The sequence below is a fragment of the Hypomesus transpacificus genome, chromosome 7 (genome assembly GCF_021917145.1).
Source record: "Hypomesus transpacificus isolate Combined female chromosome 7, fHypTra1, whole genome shotgun sequence".
Taxonomy (NCBI): domain Eukaryota; kingdom Metazoa; phylum Chordata; class Actinopteri; order Osmeriformes; family Osmeridae; genus Hypomesus; species Hypomesus transpacificus.
This window is the reverse complement of record NC_061066.1, coordinates 978,419-997,400: the sequence shown is the minus strand read 5'-3', so window position 1 is coordinate 997,400 and position 18,982 is coordinate 978,419. Positions and strand designations below refer to the sequence as shown.

The 18,982-nt window shown below is 44.3% G+C and overlaps 1 protein-coding gene across 2 annotated transcripts; it reads left to right on the top strand.

Moving 5' to 3' along the window:
* Positions 1 to 625: 625 nt before the first annotated feature.
* On the top strand, positions 626 to 10,519 carry mtpn (myotrophin). 2 transcript variants are annotated; one of them, XM_047022982.1, is made up of 5 exons: positions 626 to 745; positions 933 to 1,047; positions 3,477 to 3,590; positions 4,571 to 4,654; positions 9,143 to 10,519. In XM_047022982.1, the coding sequence occupies exons 2-5, from the start codon at positions 976 to 978 to the stop codon at positions 9,227 to 9,229; spliced, it is 357 nt and encodes a 118-aa protein (XP_046878938.1). In that variant the 5' UTR covers positions 626 to 745; positions 933 to 975; the 3' UTR covers positions 9,230 to 10,519. The 2 variants fall into 2 exon arrangements, with proteins under 2 accessions (XP_046878938.1, XP_046878939.1); XM_047022983.1 differs by having other exon boundaries at positions 627 to 782.
* Positions 10,520 to 18,982: the final 8,463 nt, after the last annotated feature.

Below are 18,982 nucleotides of genomic sequence, written 5' to 3'. Positions count from 1 at the left end.
TGATTGTGTGGAGATGCAGGGCAATTTCCAACCAGACAGTCACCCTCAGTTGCATTGGTTGATTGAAAGAGAGACATTCTTTCAAGGAACAATAGGTATGTTTTGTGTTCCCTATGCTAATGAGGTCCTCTGAAAGTTGTTTACAGTAGTGACCCCAGCTGACAACAGCTCAGTGGCTGGAGAATGTAAATGGATTTTTGGAGCAGGTTGCAATCTTGTTTGAGGATTTTATAGTGAGCTGTGTCTTTAAGGCTCCTAAAAAGGGATCCCTGTCTTGACTTTGTTGTTTCAATGTTGTGTTTTTCATTTAAATCGTTATTTTATGCATGACTGACACAATAAATGGATAATAAGAATATATATCCTCCTTATCATTCTAATCATCAAAAATATATAAATAATGTTATTGGAATTAATGTGCGCAATTGTAGTCTATACGTTGCTCTTAAAAACAAATTGAACTTACGACTTATTGAACACACACGATCATGATTTTATCTTTGCCTAAAAAATGTATATATCTTTCTGATTTGCGGCCAGTTTTACATAAAGATCTTCGAAAGATTTGAGGTTGGAGCTGATCTTGGATCTGTGCGTTGCGATGACACTGTTAACTTCCGGGTATTCGGCGGCATCGGAAATACTTCACTAGTACAGAGAGAAAGGCGGATCCCTTCGACTATTGCTCTCTTTGAAACTTATTTTAACAAATTATACGTACCCTGTCTACACCTGCACGTGCCAGGTGTTTGTCCTTAGTTATTATTTGATTCTTGAAAGTTGTACGTTCATATTTTGCACTTGCCTATTAAGTCAGCATTACGTCCCTGTCTGTCTGACTCGGAGAAGTTTTGTCTGCTGTGAATGTGATAGCTAGACTGCTAGTAACGTTACGTTAGCATTACTTGACAGCTGCCTTTTTTAAACAACAGGGAACTTACACTGCTGCAGCGATCTGTTGTGCAGCACAAGAACATGGGTGATAAAGAATTGATGTGGGCCTTGAAAAATGGAGACCTGGACGAGGTTAAAACCCTTCTCGTGAAGGTAAGTTTTAATTAATTTGCAGTGGGGTGGATTATGTTCCACTAGCAGTCTAGTGTTAGACGCGTATGGCCTTGACCATCACTACTGCTAGCACTTAACCTACTCTAATGCTGCCGTTAATTGCTAACTAGCTAGGTACAGTAGCTAGCTAGTCCTTGCCTGATCAGCGATTTTAGGAAGTTACACTAGCGAGCGCCAAATCGATGTGTCTTTGTAGCTAGCTAGCTAGCTAGCTTGCCAATGGGCTACTGTGGAGCTGCTAAATGCTGTAGCACCAGCTCTTCAGTACTCTCTAGCTGTATTGTGCAACAGCTTGTTGAACTCCTGACTGACAAGCATCACGCTAGCTAGCCAGTCAGTTAACTACAGCAACAAACGGAATGGTGCTAGTACTAGCTAGTCTAGATAACTACGCGAAGTATAATGTAGCAAACGAATGTAATTTTGACTGCATAGATATATATACACGCTTAGAAACTAGGCTATGGCGTCCACAAGTGACAGTACTGTATGCTCCTAAGCTAGTTAACGCCGGTTCGTAACAGCTAGCCTAGCGGCCAAGCAGGGACCCAAAAAGACGTGAGGAGGGCTTAGCTACTGTACTGGACTTGCAGCTAAGGGTGGGTGGGGCAGCCTCGATCTTTGTTTTCAGCTAGCCATCTTTAGCAACACGTCTCTTGACACAGTTCAAAGATTCACCGTGCGGTGTGGATACACTCACATGCTACCCAGCAACCATTTTAGTTAGTATTCAGCGATTGCTATTTTAAGTAGACATATTTTCAATTATTTCGTTACATTGACTGGGAATCTATATACTTGATATTAAAGCTGTCCATGCTGCAAAAATCCAGATTCAAGAAATAAGTCAGTTAACCTACATGGCTTACTTTGGAGGCAGAGGAGAATAAGTATTGAAAACACTGTGGCTTTGAGGTTAAGGTAGCCTCTTTAAATACCTTTTTAATGGAAGTATAACACCGTAACATAGGTTTGTGGCCCAACCACCATTTATTTGTTTCAATTTCACATTAGCAAGCTAGGCTAAGCATTCCGTTTTGGGATGGTGACCTGTGTTTAGTACCCAACATCCAATAATACACTAGATTGAATTGGCTTATTCTTAAATGTGTCTTGTACAATAAATTGGGAATACCCTTCCCTCTATTAGTTATCTGTCTTGCCAACTGGATTTCATCTGATTTAATGCTTGGTGACATCCGCCTTGTGAAATAACTTAATTGTGTTATAGAGACCAGCAAAATGTCATGCAAGATCGGTAGCAATCTTGCAGTCTGCAGCTCTATTGATCTTGACCCTCTGATTTTAATTCCTATTTGATGGAAGGGGGAAGCTTGGTTCAGTTGTAACCATGCCATTTCTGGGATGGATTTCACATATACAAATGATTGCTCATTTGGAGGCATTCCAACACAACTCACAGACATTTCAAATATCCCTATGCAGATTTCTAACTAATCATATGGCGTGGCCCTTATTCATCAGCAGTAAAGAAACCATTTCAATTAGCCCTCATAATCCATTCACGTGGGTCTCGTAAGGGCTCCTGGAGGTAACATTTCAAAACTATTAAAAAGGGAGATGAGATTACCATCGTCTCCAACGGATTGAGTCGGGAAATGAACAAATGGAATCACATCTCTCTGTTGTCCTTGACCTTTCTGTGAAGGTGGAGGTGGAGGGTGTGCTTACTAGGGCCAGTCCTTGGGGCTCCGTTGTAGGTGATGGGGCTTTGGGTGGCTGATGATGCACTAGTGACGGGGTTGGCCTAGCTTCCATACAGGTGACTGTCAGGGAAGCAACAGTTTTCTTACACATGGGACTTGTAAAAACTAAGTGAAGTTATTGGCCCCCCAAAAAACGTCACCAGGATCTTAAGAAGCATGTCTAGTGCCTTTAGTAATCAGAGAGGTCCCTGCTCTAGGCTGTGTTCCAGGTGTGGCAAAGCAAGACATGTACTGTGGCGAACTGTTGCATCTCTGTGGCTGTGAGATCTCACCTGGCCATAAGCAGGTCAGAGCAGCTGGCCTGGTGGCTGTAGCTTCCCCAAGCCCCGTCTGGAACCCCTTTCTAAACGGTGAGGATCATCCGTTCTTCTGGGGGCTCGCTGCTGCCTTTATCAGTTCTTGTGGGCATCAGGGGAGAAGAGAACCATGCTGTCTCTTAACAGCTACAGATCAAGATCAGGTCAACTACAGAGCGTTGTGTGGCTCTCCTGAACGCGCGCACACAATATTGTGTCAACAAGAATCTGTTCCTCTTGTGAAATCTAGAAACGCTGTATCAGGAAACACACCAGGTGAAAGGAAGTTGTGATGACATCCATGTTGACCTCCCGGTGTGTGTCTGTCTCTTCTCTGTCTCTTGCTCTCTCGCTCTCTCTCTCTCTCTCGCTCTCTCTCCTCTAGGCGGAGGATGTTAACCGAACCCTGGAAGGGGGTAGAAAGCCACTGCACTACGCCGCTGACTGTGGCCAGGCTGAGATGCTTGAGTTTCTGCTCTCCAAGGGAGCTGACGTCAACGTAAGAGTAACACGACTAATAAAGGGGAAGGAGGGGGGGGGGGGGGTGCGTGATCAACTCATGCAAAGTGTTGACTATAATTTCCCTGCGGTCTAGGGGTGCACTGCAACAAGGAGTAGACCAATGTGTCGTGTTCTTTTACATCCCCACCACAGTCCAACTCGTTAGACCACATATTCTGTTAGTGTTGGGCCTATGATCCTCACCAGAGGAGTGGGAAACGTGTCTTAACAAAAGAGACACCATTTAGCTGTAGGCTGGCTGAACTACTGTAAGTTTGGAGGAACTTTATGTTGTACGGTGGCAGATATGTGTCAACATTTGCTGACGTTATCTTTCAGTGTAGCTGTTGGTTTCTCTCACCCTTCCCATATGAATGACTCTTGGCAATCAGATTTAAACACATTTATATTAACCTTTTATCCTGAAACCAGTTGGAACACGTTGAGCTCTCCTGCTTTCATGCAGAGCTACTTTGGGGGAAGTCTCCTAGCAGAGCACTGTTTGTCCTCACAGCCTCTCCTGTATCTGCCCCATCATCAACCCTCCTTTCACTCTCTCCAACATCCAGCCGTCTGGTTGTGGGGATAAAAGAAGTAAAGTAACGGGTTAGCCGCCACCGCCGCCCCCCCACTTCCTCTTTTTATGGCAAAACATTTTTCTTGAGAATGCACCGCTCTTCTCGTTCCTTTCCGATAAGACTCAGGTTCCCCAAATGGAGAGTCAGAGATGAATACAGTGGCAGAGTGGCCTCCTCTCCCTATAATTCATTGATGTGATAAGCAGAAGGAGAGGGAGGGAAGTAAAAGTGTTCCCTCCCAGGAGTTATTTCCTCAGATAATGAGAGTGATGTGCCCTTGTGCAAGAGGCAAGAGCAGCAATGATCCACTGATGTATGTAGCCTGTCCATTCAGACCTGTTATCTCTCTCTCTGCTCTCCTCCACCCCCGCTCTCTCTCTACCTCTCTCTCTCTCCACAGGCTGCAGACAAACACGGCATCACTCCCCTGCTTTCTGCCACTTATGAGGGCCACCTCGCCTGCGTCAAGCTCCTACTAGAAAAGGTACCATCGGTCTCGTACATGCGTTCACACAGACACACACGCACAGACACTCAGTGCCTGTCGCTGCATCACAAGCTGTGTGTGAGCAGTGACTGCTGATGAGGTAACTTGTGTCACAAAGGGCCACAAAAGAGGGCCCCAGTGGTGCCTGGCCCTCGCTTCTGTTCGGTGGAGGCTGCTGGAATGTTCCCAGACACCGCGCAGCACTCCTGTTGTTTGTTTGTTTTTCCAAGCCGTCTCGCTTTTTTGCTCTCCCAACACTCACACACGCACTCGCTCTCAAACTCTCTCTCCTCCTTCTCGCTGTTTTGTCCCTTCCCGCTCATTTGCTCAGGCTATGGTAAATTCTTAAATTCATACCAACTGTCAGTCACAATGCACATGCTGTAGTGAATGACAGCATTGACATACCGGTATTATCTTCTTTCATAGACTACTAGTCAACAGTACTGAGAGCGGGAGAAACTGTAAGGTGAAGGGTCACTTTGTTTTGTCTCACTGCTCAGGAAGCTGTGATTTGTTCTCCAACCGTGGTTGATGAGTGTCCTGTGATGGATGCATAGATTTATGCCTCGCCTGGCAGCATGAGCTGCATAGCTTTTCATAGATGAGACATGTCAAGGTCTGACCTACATCCTAACTTATATAACTACGGGCCTAGTCCCTGTTCTGCAGAGGCCTAGTAGATGTCCTTGGCTCAGAGAGATGGCGCTAACTGTGTGGCAGGCCACATAAAAATGACTGATGTCCCTCATTCCCCTCACAGTAGACCAGAGGGGTCTGGCTACTTCTCCAAACGAGATCAAACTACTGTGAAATGAATATCCCCTTCCGTCTGACTGTCACACTACAACACGTCCACATAAAGGATCTTTCCTGTCATTACCTTGAAATAAACGTGTCTCTTATTTCCACGGTCGACAACTTTCTCTGCGATAGCCCACTTTGTCATGTCATAAAAATTATAAACTTATTTTGTAAATGTCTTGGATGTGTAGGTGTGTGTGAGAGAGAGTAACATGGGCTGGTAATATTCCCAGTGAGTGAGCAGCTGTCTCCCTCAGCTAGGCTAAATGAGACGGGGTACATGGACGGTCACGCTTGGCGGTTCGCTGGGGCTGTCTCTGACCCTGTTCCTCCTCTCTGCTCCTTCAGAGAATGTGCCCCGGTATAGATATCTTTGGCGACGACAGCGCTGCTCAGCGCTGCCAGAGCCGCTGGCCTGTGTCGGTGGTATGCAACAGAGACTGGCACTCTCTGGACAAAGTCCACAGTCACTAAACCTGCCAGATGGAAAATTCCTTGTTTCAGCTCGTTCGTGAGTCCGAATCTTCACACGCACAATCTTGAAAACGTCCCCATGCCCATCAGTCAGATGGGAAGCCACCACCAGTGGGTTTAAGGTGAGCCAGTGTCCCAACAGACTCATCAGAGCAGGGATTAGTAATAAGCGGGACCCTGAGGCGACCCGCGCTGCAGCCATGTGCCTGTGGTTAACCACATCTCTCCACGGAGCATCCGCGGGGATTACTGCCGCTGAGCACAAAGGTCACGGCTCTCCCCTGGGACCAGTACATCTCCTCACTGTTACCTGCCTCTCCACTGGGACCAGTACATCTCCTCACTGTTACCTGCCTCTCCACTGGGACCAGTACATCTCCTCACTGGCACCTGTCTCTCCCCTGGGACCGGTCCATCTCCTCACTGTAACCTGCCTTTCGCTCACCTCCCTGACCTTCTCCGTGAAAAGCGGAGGAAATGAAGACCACATCCCTGACCACCTCAGCCTTTTATCCTGTTCCTTTGGAGGAATTCCTCCAGATGCTAGCAAAAGGTTTCTGTTCTGTTTTGGATGTAGTGTTTTTTGGTGGTCATTTGGAAGGAATGTAGGAGTATGAACAAAAAAAAAGGGAATGCTGACTGACAACCAGGGGGCGGTCCTAGAAAACAAGACCTTGTTAATTATGAATAAACACAGAAGAGGCCCTCCCTACACCCTTGCTATGAGGCAGGACTGGGAGCCGCTGATAGATAGCCCTCCCCCCCCCCCCCCCGTGTAACTGTTTGACTACCTTGCGCCTGCGAGATTGTAGCTGCACAGTGAAGAATGTAACCAAGAGATTTATCAATTGGATAAAGGGTGGGACCAGTTACAGGAAATGCGTGTCTTCCGCTCTAAATTTAGCACGCTGAACTGCACCATTAGCATGTGTGCTGGAGAGGTGATAAGTGTGAAGAAAGATGAGCTTGACCTAAGTCATGCTGTGTAGATATTAGCATTCATAAAGTATCTTGTGTCATGCCTGTACTTCCACCCCATTTGAAAATAAATTGGTTCAGTTCATGCCTTTTCTATCCATCTTTCTTTTTTTTTTTTTCTGTTTCCCGTAGCTTCCTGACAAACTGTGGTTTTTCAATCTAGATCGTTCAGGAAATGACCTCCCTCCTCCATGACCCGAGGTCTTTCCCACTTATTAATGAGATTCTTGTGATGGTGAATCTATCACCGCCCATCACCATCCTGACCACTTTCCCTATCCCTACCTTGAGTCATGCACTTCTACAGACTTTGCCGATATCTATGCCGATATCTATCGATTACCCCCCAGGCCCCACTCCTCATTGGAAGTGATGTAAATATTCCTATTTCCTTCCCTACAGCACCAGACTTGAGCCTGCAGGTCAATAAACTCCTGTAAGCATCACATTTATACCCATCCCTGAGGGGACGTCTTCAGGTAATGTGTTATGTATGGGATCCTCTCATCCTCACTCGATAATGGCATCATGATAAGTTAAACAGACACCTGGGGGGACAGACTTAGCGTTCGTTTTCTAGCATTTGACTCCATCAGCTGATTAGCTAGCACGTGTCCATCCAGGAGGATGGTCTCTCTTATTTGCATGCATACCCAGCGAGTTGTCTCATTCATGAGGCTAGACCGGGTTTGTGTCGGTGTGTGGTTTGCCAGCTAGATCGTTATTTTAAGTGGTGAGTAGAGTACACTGCTTGGAGAACTGGGCAGTGGAGACATGGACACTTCATATGCTGACAGAGGCAGCAATGGAGGGAGAAGGTACAACTGGAAGTGCGCCTCTTATCAGAACTCCCTTGGGAGGTCCTGCTGGGACCGTCCAGGTATATAACAAGTGTTGCCAGCGAGCTTATTATACGCTACCTGTGCCTTGCGGGTGAGACACCTTGCTAACTGTGTAGCCACGCACAAGACCCGGTACTTCTTTCCGGCGGTGGGTATGTGCTGATGGCGCCCCTTCCAGGTGCTGTGGTCAAAAGCAGCCCGCTACATCGTGGTCTTCGGATATAATCGACTACTAATGACTTCCCCAGAGCTAGAGCATCCTTCCTCTTCTCAGCCTGAGGAGCTGAGAACAACACAAATGACCATGGACCATGTCTTCACATACCTGACTGGAATTTGGGCTTTCCTAAACCCCACCACTGAAACTTTTGTGCTTTTCATTCTACTTTAATGCGAAATGGCTGCCTGAATTAGTTTCAAGTTTGAAGGCTGACTGAAATCTGGCAGTAATCTTTTCTGATGCAATTTGCACCTCCAACCTTTAAGCTGGTCAATATGTTATGCTAACGAAGGGGTTAGCCTGAGTAATAACTAGAGTTCAACTTGCTGGAAACCTTTTTCTCCTTAATCAGAGCTGTGTTTCTGACAGGTTAGCCATCTAGCTCGTTTTAATCCGTATGCCTGGGCTTCGCTCTGTTTCTCCTTTGGCATGTCTCACACACCCAGTCAAACACAAACTGGGTCAGTCCGTTCCACTGTTGTCGCCATTTCTCCGCACAACAATGAGCGTCTCTCAGCCCAGGCTCCCTAAACCCCTCGCTAAGAGGCTAAGGTTGGCAGGCCAGACAAAGAGCCGCCTCCCTCCGGACTGTGTCTCCGTACTCCTTTTCCATTCAGGACGTTGTTGTGAATGCAACACATTGTTGTGAATGCAGCACGTGTCCTGTCTTGCCCTCCTCCCCGGCGTGTCTGCTGCTTGTCTATCCTGTTTGTAGCCCTCACATTATCTTTGTTCTTTCTCATTCCTTATCTTTGTTCTTTCTCATTCCTGCCCAGTCTCTCTCCGTAACTCAGAGCTGTCTTGCATTCTCTGGCTGTGGACGTGTGCCTGACCCGACCTGGCTGCCGACCGACCGTCTGACTGAACAGCCTTGATTGAGAGCTTGGCGAGGGTTAGGGGCAATGAAGTGAACGCATGTGTGTGGGTGGGGGGAAAAAGATGACCTCCGCCCTGCTTTGTTGAGGCAATGGCAGACCCTGGCCTTGGGTGAAAGGTTGGAGGCCAGACAGGAGACAGCACGGAGGCCAGAGGGAGGAGGCACCCTGCTGCTCTTACCTTGGCCATCGCTCTGGGAGAGAGGCGTCACCGAGAGACCCGGCTATGACAACCATGCCTAACGTCGATCTCTCTTCATCTCTCCCTCCCTCTCTCCGCCATCCTCTGTAGGGAGCCGACAAAGAGCGGAAAGGACCGGACGGCCAGAGCGCCTTCGAAGCTGCAGAGAGTGATGCCATCAAGGCTCTCCTCAAGTGAGACGCTCTAGGAAGGGCAGAAGAGATGGATGGATGAATGGATGGATGGACGAACAGACAGACGGATAGACGCGGTGTTCCCTGGACAGCCAAGAGGCATACACACCTTTTCCCGCCCTCCAGCCTGTCTTGGCACTGCTTTTGTCTGTTTGTAGGGTTCAGTTCGGTTTTCAGTTTTCATTGATTTAGAATTTTATTTTGTATGTTTATTTTATTTTCTTCCTCTTTTCACCTTGTCTTTTAGTAGTAATTGAATTGAATGGATGGACTTATTATCCTGTTTCCCTTAGGGACCAAACACTGAGGGACATAAGCCACACCTGGACCTGAAAACAGCACTCTAAACAAAAAGAAAAACAAGCTTAATACTTCACTTTCACAGTTCACCGTTTTGCGCACAGTACTTTTCCTTAGCAAAAACAAACCGATTCAATAGTAATTCCACAATGTGTTTTTGTTTAATTTTGTTTTCCACAGCAATATTAAAGTTGTCGTATGGCCCTCTGGTTGTAGTTATGCAAACATCAGCTATAGATATTGTACATTAGGAAAATAAGATGGTTGAAAAGACTCCATTATCTCACGTAGGTGGCCTCCTCTTTTCCACTGTAGTATGTGTTGACCAGACCGGCTCACTATTATTATTATTGATTTTAAGCGTTTGTCTGGTGGGGGTAGGTCATCATTTCTTTCCCAAGGCAACCTAACTGCTTTACATATCACCGTAGTGAGTTCATGATCACCATAGCAGCATATAACCACATCCCCACTTGACCAATCGCCACGTTGGCAAATTAAAATAAAGAAATCAGTGTTGTGATATTGCGCCATCCGTTTCTGTCCAGATAAATGACTTGAAAACATAACAGAGACGGTAAAAGGCAGGGCTTTTTCGAGGATGCATTTATTTCTCTTTTAAGTGAATTTGTTTTGAACGCTGCTCTGGTCTGAAATCCTCGGTCGCTGCTGCCTGTCTGTGTTTTTGTACTCCGTGAATCTGGCAGGTTCTGAACAGTGAGGTTATTGGATCAAGGTTTGAAACTGTGGATTGAGAGGCTGAGGGAGCCATCGTCATCCTCTCACTCTGGGTTTGACTAGTCTTGCCTGCTCTGCTGCATGTCACAAATGCCTCTGCTTCTAAGCTCTTCAAGACATGACCGCTCTCAATTGGTTTGCTTTCAGATTAATGACAACGCAAAGAAAAAAAACTAATAGCAATTTCTTCTCTCTGGCATCGTTGTGATGAAAAGTCTGCAAAAACTGAAATAAATTTAAAAAAACTTAAAATGAAGTGTTGTGTACTGTGTGTGTTTCGGAGAACTGTGGAGGATGAGTGTGTGATTTCCTTTCAATACCCCAAAATTGAAGTCAACTGTGCCTGTGCTTTATAAATTCCCACTTCACACATACCAACCTCTGACTGCATTCCATACCTGCATCTTTGTAAGGCGACTTCCTCCATGTTAATGATGCATTATTACTTGTCGTCTTTAAACTCTCCAGTCCTTCCCAGCTGTGTCAGAGCCTACAGCTCAGTGTTTGGTGTCTAGAATGAATAACAAGCAGCAGTCATTGATTCCTCATTATGCTGTCTGGTGCTCGGAGTGGTGAACGTTATTAGGTTCAAAAAGAAAAAAGAAGCAATGCTCGCTCTCCAGCTCACTGCTGTAGTGTATTGCTTCACAGAATGGCCTCGGGAACAATGCTAGTGTCCGCTCCTTCCTACAATGACAAACACTACCTTCATATTTAGAAGAATTGGTATATGTCTGATGCTAGTGGTGGGTGTGGATCAATTCAGTGTACTGCAGCCTAAATCATTCACATTAATGTAGTTATGTGAATATTGTAGCCAAACAAGAATTCTACCCTCAACCAACGTCAAATGATTTTTTACCAAGAAAGATACTGCCTCAGAAAATAACTATAAACAAATGATTTCTAAAATTGCAGCTGCCCCCACTGCCGTTCAGGTGCTGCCTTTAGGACTGCATCAGGCCAGTAGGCAGCTGTGTTTCAGATAACTGTCTGTGCATCATGACAAATAGTACAGCTTTCAGAAAAGGCTTTTTTTTTCAATTGACAATGGCAAGTCTTGGCAAGACAGCTGTTTTGTACGGAGGGGTAGAACAAAAGGTATCGATTTTCAACAACCTTGAGATCTTAGTGTTTGATCCACCCTGTGTTCTCAATAGAAATGTAACGCCTGTTAATATCATCTGGATCAACAGAACTGATGTCTTATTCAGAGCTACACCTGCTTACGACCAGATACAACAATCAGGCTGTGTGTTCACTGTTTTGGTTGACTTCTTAATTGTCGAAAGTCACTCTCCCTTGGTTTCTAGTCTGTTATCAGGCCTGTACGAGATTAGGAAGACTGACTGGGTGGGATAATCTCAATCTGCATTACATAGCACCTACAAGCTACTACGACCTCACTGGCAAGATAGATCCTCAGGCAAAACCCTTTATTTTACAATGTGTTTTGAAATGATTGGTTTACCAACCACCAACCGTACACTATCCTAAGTTAGCACCCACTGTCTGACATCAGCACCCAGACTCAGTTGTAGAATGACCTTCTGTTCTGGAGCCTGACAATCAGCTGCTTGTTGGTATACCACTCATCTGGCCTATAATGCTCTGCACAATGATGTCATTATAAAGACTCACAAAACTGTGTGAATGGGAGTGATTTATACAGTAACCGGTCCTTTCTGTTTGGAGATGGTAAATGAGGTGAGTTTCAATGGTGTAGGACTGGTGTAGGTCTTTTTAACGCGGCCTGGCTGTGAAGTGTCTTTGCCAGGAGGGTAAGGTTTGTTAGGCAGACAAACACTCACTCTCCTCTCCATGTCTGTATCCTGTCTTCTAGTAGAATAAAGACAAATAAATTATAGCAAATAAACATTCCACAGCTGTGAAGCATTAAGGTAAACTCAAACAGTCTGGTTTTCTGTTTTCCCTTGTCTTTCTTCCTCACTTCCTTTCTTACTCCCTCTCTTTCTCTGATCGGTGCCTTTGCGATTAAACATTTACTACAGCAAGGTTTTGAAAAATGGACAGCAACCGATGATTGGCAGGGACACTCTCAGCATATAAAGCACCTCATTTTCCTTTTGTCTTTGCCAAGCCAGCAAATAGTATTGATGTTGTTGGAAGAAAACCTATGATTTAGACAGATGATAAACATGAAAGAAATTTGTCTCCACGTTTTCATTTAGCTGCTAAATTGCATTTTCTCGGCAGGTACGTGCTACCAGACGACTCGTGCTTTCAAGTCAAGTTTGTTTAGAACAGAAAGCCTATGCTTATACCTGTGTGTTAACCAATGAGCTGAACTTTGTCTCACTCCCCAGTGCTATGCTGTGGGATCAAAGCTGCTGCTGTTACTGGTCATCATGCTTCAACAAGGGGTTGTCGAGGGACTCGTGTCCAGTCAGAGAGACAAACACCATTGTTCAAACTAGCATTGTTCTTCAGGTATATCTAGCGTGAGAAATTAAATAAAAGCCCTTAATTAGTTCCTTAGTTACATTGATTAGGTTGAGGAGCCGTCTGTGTCTTGCATGTTGCCTTGAACTCTACTTCCCCCTGCTGTTTCAGAGGGATAACTGCAACTTCCCTTGGGATTTTCAATTTTGTGAAAAACAAATGTGCTGCATGGCAAGATTATGCAACTTGTCTGGAACATGGAATAGAGTCTAATCAGATGTATCATCTTGGTGAAATACTCATTTTCAGAACAATGTTCGTGATTATGAGAGTAATTTCCTCAAATGCATGACCACAGCACAGACAGGGTGGGGAATAGCAGCAGATTGATTGCTGAGTTTCCTGTATTACAGACATAATTGCCAGCTGCAGTAATTAGCACACATGCACACACACGCACACACACACACTACCCTATGTCCCTCTGTGTGTTTCCCCCCTAATAGTTGCTACAGAGATTCCATACAGAGAAAACCTTGCGATCCCCCAGCTCTAAATGAAGGCTTATGAAGCAGCAAATCCAAGTCATCAATCTAATTATTATTTGTCTATGATATCCATCTTCAGAATGTCATTCTATCTCTCTAAACTGTTTTTTTTAACTGTTCACAATTTAACAAGTTGTTAACAAGTTGTTTAATAGTTCCTTTTGTTTATTTGAGATTGTACCCTTTGTGTGCGTGGGTGTGTATGTGTGTATGTGTGTGTATGTGTGTGTGTGTCTGTTCAATTCAAACATATATATTTTTTAATTATAAATAACCCAAGGAGGAAGAGATGACCGGTGCTGTAGTGGTGGATGCCTCCATATCAAGGATAATCTCATAAACTCTGAGAATGTCTAATGCCAGACTTTAATTAAGATCCAGTCCAGCTTCCACAGAGAGCCCCCCTGGACAGACTCAGAGACCATGGGGGGGGGGGTGGATCTCAGCTCTGCTAAAGAGGAGCATCAGGATGGCTGAGGAACCAGACTGCAACTGAGTTTCTTGTAATACTTTGACATGACTATACTTTATGTGTCATTACACCAATGTTATATAATTAGCTAGCAATGAGAAATGATTTCATTATGGAAGTCACTGTTGTCTGTAAATGCTTTATTGATTGTTTCTGAAAGTTTACAACTCATTTTGTTCATTATCCGCATAAACTGTTAATTGCTTGTAAAAGATAGATACAAGCATTTTCCTGTCAGTAAAGACTAATTCAGTTTTCACCTTCGGTATGGTGAGCTGTTGTCTTAAAGAGGGGTAACTGTTGCACAGACATAAATATCTTACACTCTTTACTTATCAATCCTGCTTTGTTTGTACTCCCAGCTAATGGGAGCTGAGCCCACAACCAGGACCCTAGAGGGGCCTCGGCGCAAATGTTCTCAGCTGGATAATCATTTGTAGAGAAATCAATGCAGCTTGAATGCTATTAGGAACATTTTAATTGGGAATAAAAGGGGATTTATGAAGGCTGTTATGACGGGCTCTGTGGTCTCGGAGCTGAGCTGTATGGCTGGCAGCCATAGACGCATGTACAGCTGAGCACAGGGGCAGGCTGGGTAATTTGTTGAAGCCCCCGTGTTACCTCCTGGCGTTCCATCTCAGTGACTTTGGGAAACTTCCCCTGACAACTTTTCCCCTGTTTTTTTAAACTTCCCCTGACAGCATAAATGTAGGATTTAAAAAACAACCATATCCCTCACGGTGGTTAATGACAACACAAGAGGGCTCACTAAAGTGTTGCAGGCATAGAAAGACAAACAAAGTATGTCTTTTAGTTGTTTGTGAACTGTGTTTTCTCAGCTTGTTTCACCGTTTTTTCTTATTCCTGGCTCCAAATTTCAGCTACAGTCTCTCTAAGTTAGCCTTGGTGTTGTTGCCCCATTGACTAAGGCCAGGTAGACATAGACACAAAAAAAAGAAAAAGGAGCTCTTACCCTGAGCAGTGTCTCCAAGCCCTGCTGAAGGCAGGTCCAGCACTGGCAAACAGCCTCGAGTGCCCAGCGAGGTAGTCTGTGATTGCCCTACACCTCCATGGTTCCCGGACAGAATCCACAATCAGCTTTTGTTGTCTCCTCATTCAGGATAGGTCCCCTACTGTGATACCATCCAGCCCCAAGCAACTCCCCACCACCTCCAGAGTTTACAAGATCGATTATTACATTTTACAGCAGAGCTGTGTGGATTAATAAATAAAAAATTGGGCTTCCGTTCATTCCATTTTTCTTAAAGTAGTACTTTTTGATGGAAGTTTTAGTCCCTATGAATACTGCACTATTTCATCGATGTGGGGTCAGTGCCTGACTGATAGCATTAAACCTTTTTTTTACACTTTGGGGAAGGACTTGTTTTATTGCTTTTTCACTTTAGACAATATCATTTTAATGGGAGTTGGAATGCTGTTTTGTTTCAAATGTTAGGTATCAGTGGTGCACTTTGGAAATGAGGGTCTTCTAATGGATAAAATTGTATTCTGAGGCACTCTAAACCATTAAAAATACTTTCTTTTAGTGGAATATTAAAGACTCGGCGGTCAACACATTTAAGCTCATCAGGGTGAATAAAATGCATGGGCACTGTTTTGAACGTTTGAAAAATGACATGCCACTGACTCAAATACTTTGAATGGACTGGAGTGCTTCTGGTGACTTTTAATCTATTCAAATTACTGTTTCTGCATGTCATTTTTCCAATCCCATTTAGGTTTATGGATCACTCCCTTGAAAAAACGCTTAAAGGATAGAACCTTTAGTCGACTGACCAATAACAAAAATCCTTCATCTATTCTCAATCTGACACTGAGGTATAAAATCTTGAAAGATCTTCTTTGTCTTTGCCATTGATTCATTTACTTTCTTTAGGCCCCTACTCGTCCCCACCAGCATGATAGAAGTATTGACCGATAGACGTCGTCACAGAATAGGTAGCATTCAGGGCAGGGTTGACTCCATTATGACACTGCTGATGTCTCCCTTCCCATTGTCTTTGACTCTGAGTAATGTCTGCTTCTTCAGCTGTAGGACAGGTCACAGCAACCATCTGTCTACCTGCCTTTCAGTGCTGTATCAAGGTCCCGCACACTCCCAGGGAGAAAGAGAAGTGCAGCTGAGAAAAACATGCAGCTTCCTTACAGTCTGTCCTCTTCTTTCAACTGGTTCTTTACCCTGTGTGTTTCAGTGAATAGGTATAGACACTATATTGGTCTTAATGGGGCTTTTTAATGTTGCTTGTCTCTGTCTGAATAGGCCAGACCCATCAGAGATTGTGGAAAAGGTCTTTCTGCAGAACTTGGCACTGCCAAACAAAAATGATTCTGAGCCCTCGCCAAGGACCCTTGTGGGCTAAAGGGTGCCTGTATAAAGTCTCATTAAAAACCGCGGTGAGTAAGCATGTTTGATGTCCTTGAGAGGCCGGATAAGTTTAAGGTTTAGGGCTAGTTTCAAGTCCAACAGGAGTCAGTTAAGGCCAACATCCGGACTATAAGAACTTTCTTGTTCTCAATCTCTCTCCCTCTCTCACACATCCTGTTCTCTCTTCATCTGTTTCTCTCTGTCTCTTTTTCACATAACTTTCTAACGTATCAGTCTGTGGGTGGTAGAGGGGGACAGCTTGATGCGGCTCATTGATTATGTGGTTTTCCATGCCTGTTATGCAGACTAGAGGAAACTGTGATGAACCCTAAATGGGCTGAGAGGAGCGGTATGTCAGTGTATCGATCACGCCATGATATTGTCATAGGGTTTCTGAAGGACCGTGTTTATATATTTTGTTAATAAATTATGTCAATTCTAATGGTGTGAGTCATGAACTGTACATAGGTGTCAAACTCCTATTACAATGGCCTTGAATGTGAGATGCTGTCATATCTTTAGAAGGCATTGTGTTTATTGGTATAGACTGCAATTTGAGATACTGTACTTCTCTTGTTTGTGTTTGAAACGTGTTTTTCCATCAAAGATAAATAAGCTGATGTGTGTCCAGAACTATTGTGCGATGGTTCAGTCACACAGGAAAATGGACACGATCTGTCAGCAAACCTGGAGACCTCTTAACAGTCTGATTGTTATTTCTGCATGGCTAAGAAAGGACAAGGCCCAAGAACATGCTTAGGGATATCACATACTTGATACTTCCTTCACCTACCCTATGTTTTCCAGATGAAAAAAGGAAGAGTAAGAAGGGGAAAGGTTTCGAAGAAATTTTAAACGCCCAAGATGTGCCTTCATGCCTTCTCCCCATCTCTGCTTCTCAGACCTGAAGCTTTATCAATGTCCACACCCTGGGGACACCAGCCACATTGCAGCCAATTATGTGGCCATATCAAATGGTGTGTGAGTCTGAACCAGTCCTTCACTCTGTCAGCATTTGAGCTAGCTGATGCTAATGACTGCTGGCAGTAAAAAAGCTTGTTTAAGCGACCAGTAGTTAGCTTTTCTGGGGGAACAATTAAGCCTACAGTATGCCTGTTTACATCTGTTCTATTTATTTGAGACAAGACTTGCATTAGGACAAGCCATTGGCCTGCAATTACCATGGAAGTGATTTGAGAACTGAGGTTAGGGGGCTGGAATTAAGACGTAATTCTAGACAGTGAAGCAGTTACTCGCTCCAGTGCTCTTAGTGCACAGTAACAGAAAGTGCAAATACCTTTCCACAGTCAATACTTTCTACATCACATGTTCAATGTTCTCCTTTGTTCTCCAATTGGGAATTGAATCATCCATCAAAAATTTGAGTCTAATTGAATTGTAATCTTCTAAGAGAATAGATTACGTACACTCAATTAACCTTTCCTCTGTTTTCCTAAACATACGTTCTGCATATCAATTGTGTTCTCAGCCATCTTTTCCAATTCCATTTTCTCTCAGTGGATTGGTTTATGAGCAGACATTCTGTATCTATCAAACTAAACTATTTGGTGGATAGAGAATTTGGGTGACTATAAGGGGTGTTTGGCAACCAGTCCGCTACACACATCTGCTAGACATTTGTGTCTGGAGAAGCTAAGAAGATGATGTGTTAGTCTTGGACACCAGGGAAGATATTCGGAGCCTCATTTACTAACAGGATTGCGCCCATTTCAGGCGTAGAATAGCGGGTAAAGACATTAAACCATATTTACAAAGGCAGTGCACTTGAGTAAAAACGCAGATTACCGCTGTTGGGAGGGTACAAGGGAAAGTGGGTGTGTGCAGCAAAGAGATGGGAGGAGAGGTGTATTTCTTCCTTGTAATGATAACGTTAAGGAAGTCAGATGGCTAAGCGGTGAGGGAGTCGGGCTAATAATCATAAGGTTGCCGGATCGATTTCCCGCCGTGCCAAATGACGTTGTGTCCTTGGGCAAGGCACTTCACCCTACTTGCCTCGGGGGGAATGTCCTTGTACTTTCTGTAAGTCGCTCTGGATAAGAGCGTCTGCTAAATGACTAAATGTAAATGTTAGCTGTAACTTTGTGAACCAATATTTTTATCTCCTGTTCACTGAACCTTCTTTTTCTTTTCCTCGAATCACCCAATGGTGGCAGTAAAATGCAGACGATTTCTCCCGTCTTTTAACGGCGCACTAATTAACCCTAAAGGGCGGAGTGAGGCGCTGATTGCCCGACGAGGATCTGGTTTGATAAATACCAAGCAAAATGCGGAAATACACTGTGCGCTTTTGGCCACCTATGAGAAGCATATTTGAAAATCTTCTCTATAGTCTTCTGACATTTTCTTTTATGATTATTTGGTGTTATTGCCCCGTCTGGTCATTACAATGTCTTTAACTTGGTTCTTCTTCTTCCAAGTCTCTCCAGTGACTTTGCAACAGAGCCTCTTCTCAAGAATGTCTATATATCTGGAATGAATACCATTAAGTTCTGACAAGGCAAGAACTGTGAATTCTGCCTCCAATTATTCCAGGGCCCCAGTTTCAGCTTTCAGTTTTATGACTAACATTAGATTGCAACACCATTTGTCTGTCGAGACGGGACACCTTAAAAAAGGGGCACCTATTCATCTCCCACTGAAGAGCCTTACCCTGCACATCAGAGCAGGCCATTAGCATTGAGATGGAGAGAATGAGACAGAGAGCCCTCCGAACATCGCCTCTGATGAAAGTCACTGGCATCTTTGATTGGATGCTCTGGATACAGGTTGACATGAGGTCCAAGAGTTCTAAAAAGACTCTTACTCTGAGCGCTTTTTAACAAGTAGTTAGTTTAGGTGGGGGGAAGCTGATGAAAGAATGATATTCTGTGGGGATCCAATATTGACATT

Excerpts from the sequence above, each read along its gene's own strand:
- mtpn (XM_047022982.1), top strand. The coding sequence starts at position 976 with ATGGGTGATAAAGAATTGATGTGGGCCTTGAAAAATGGAGACCTGGAC. Across the intron at positions 1,048-3,476 it reads TTAAAACCCTTCTCGTGAAG|GCGGAGGATGTTAACCGAAC; the intron begins GTAAGTTTTAAT and ends TCTCTCCTCTAG. Across the intron at positions 4,655-9,142 it reads TCAAGCTCCTACTAGAAAAG|GGAGCCGACAAAGAGCGGAA; the intron begins GTACCATCGGTC and ends CATCCTCTGTAG.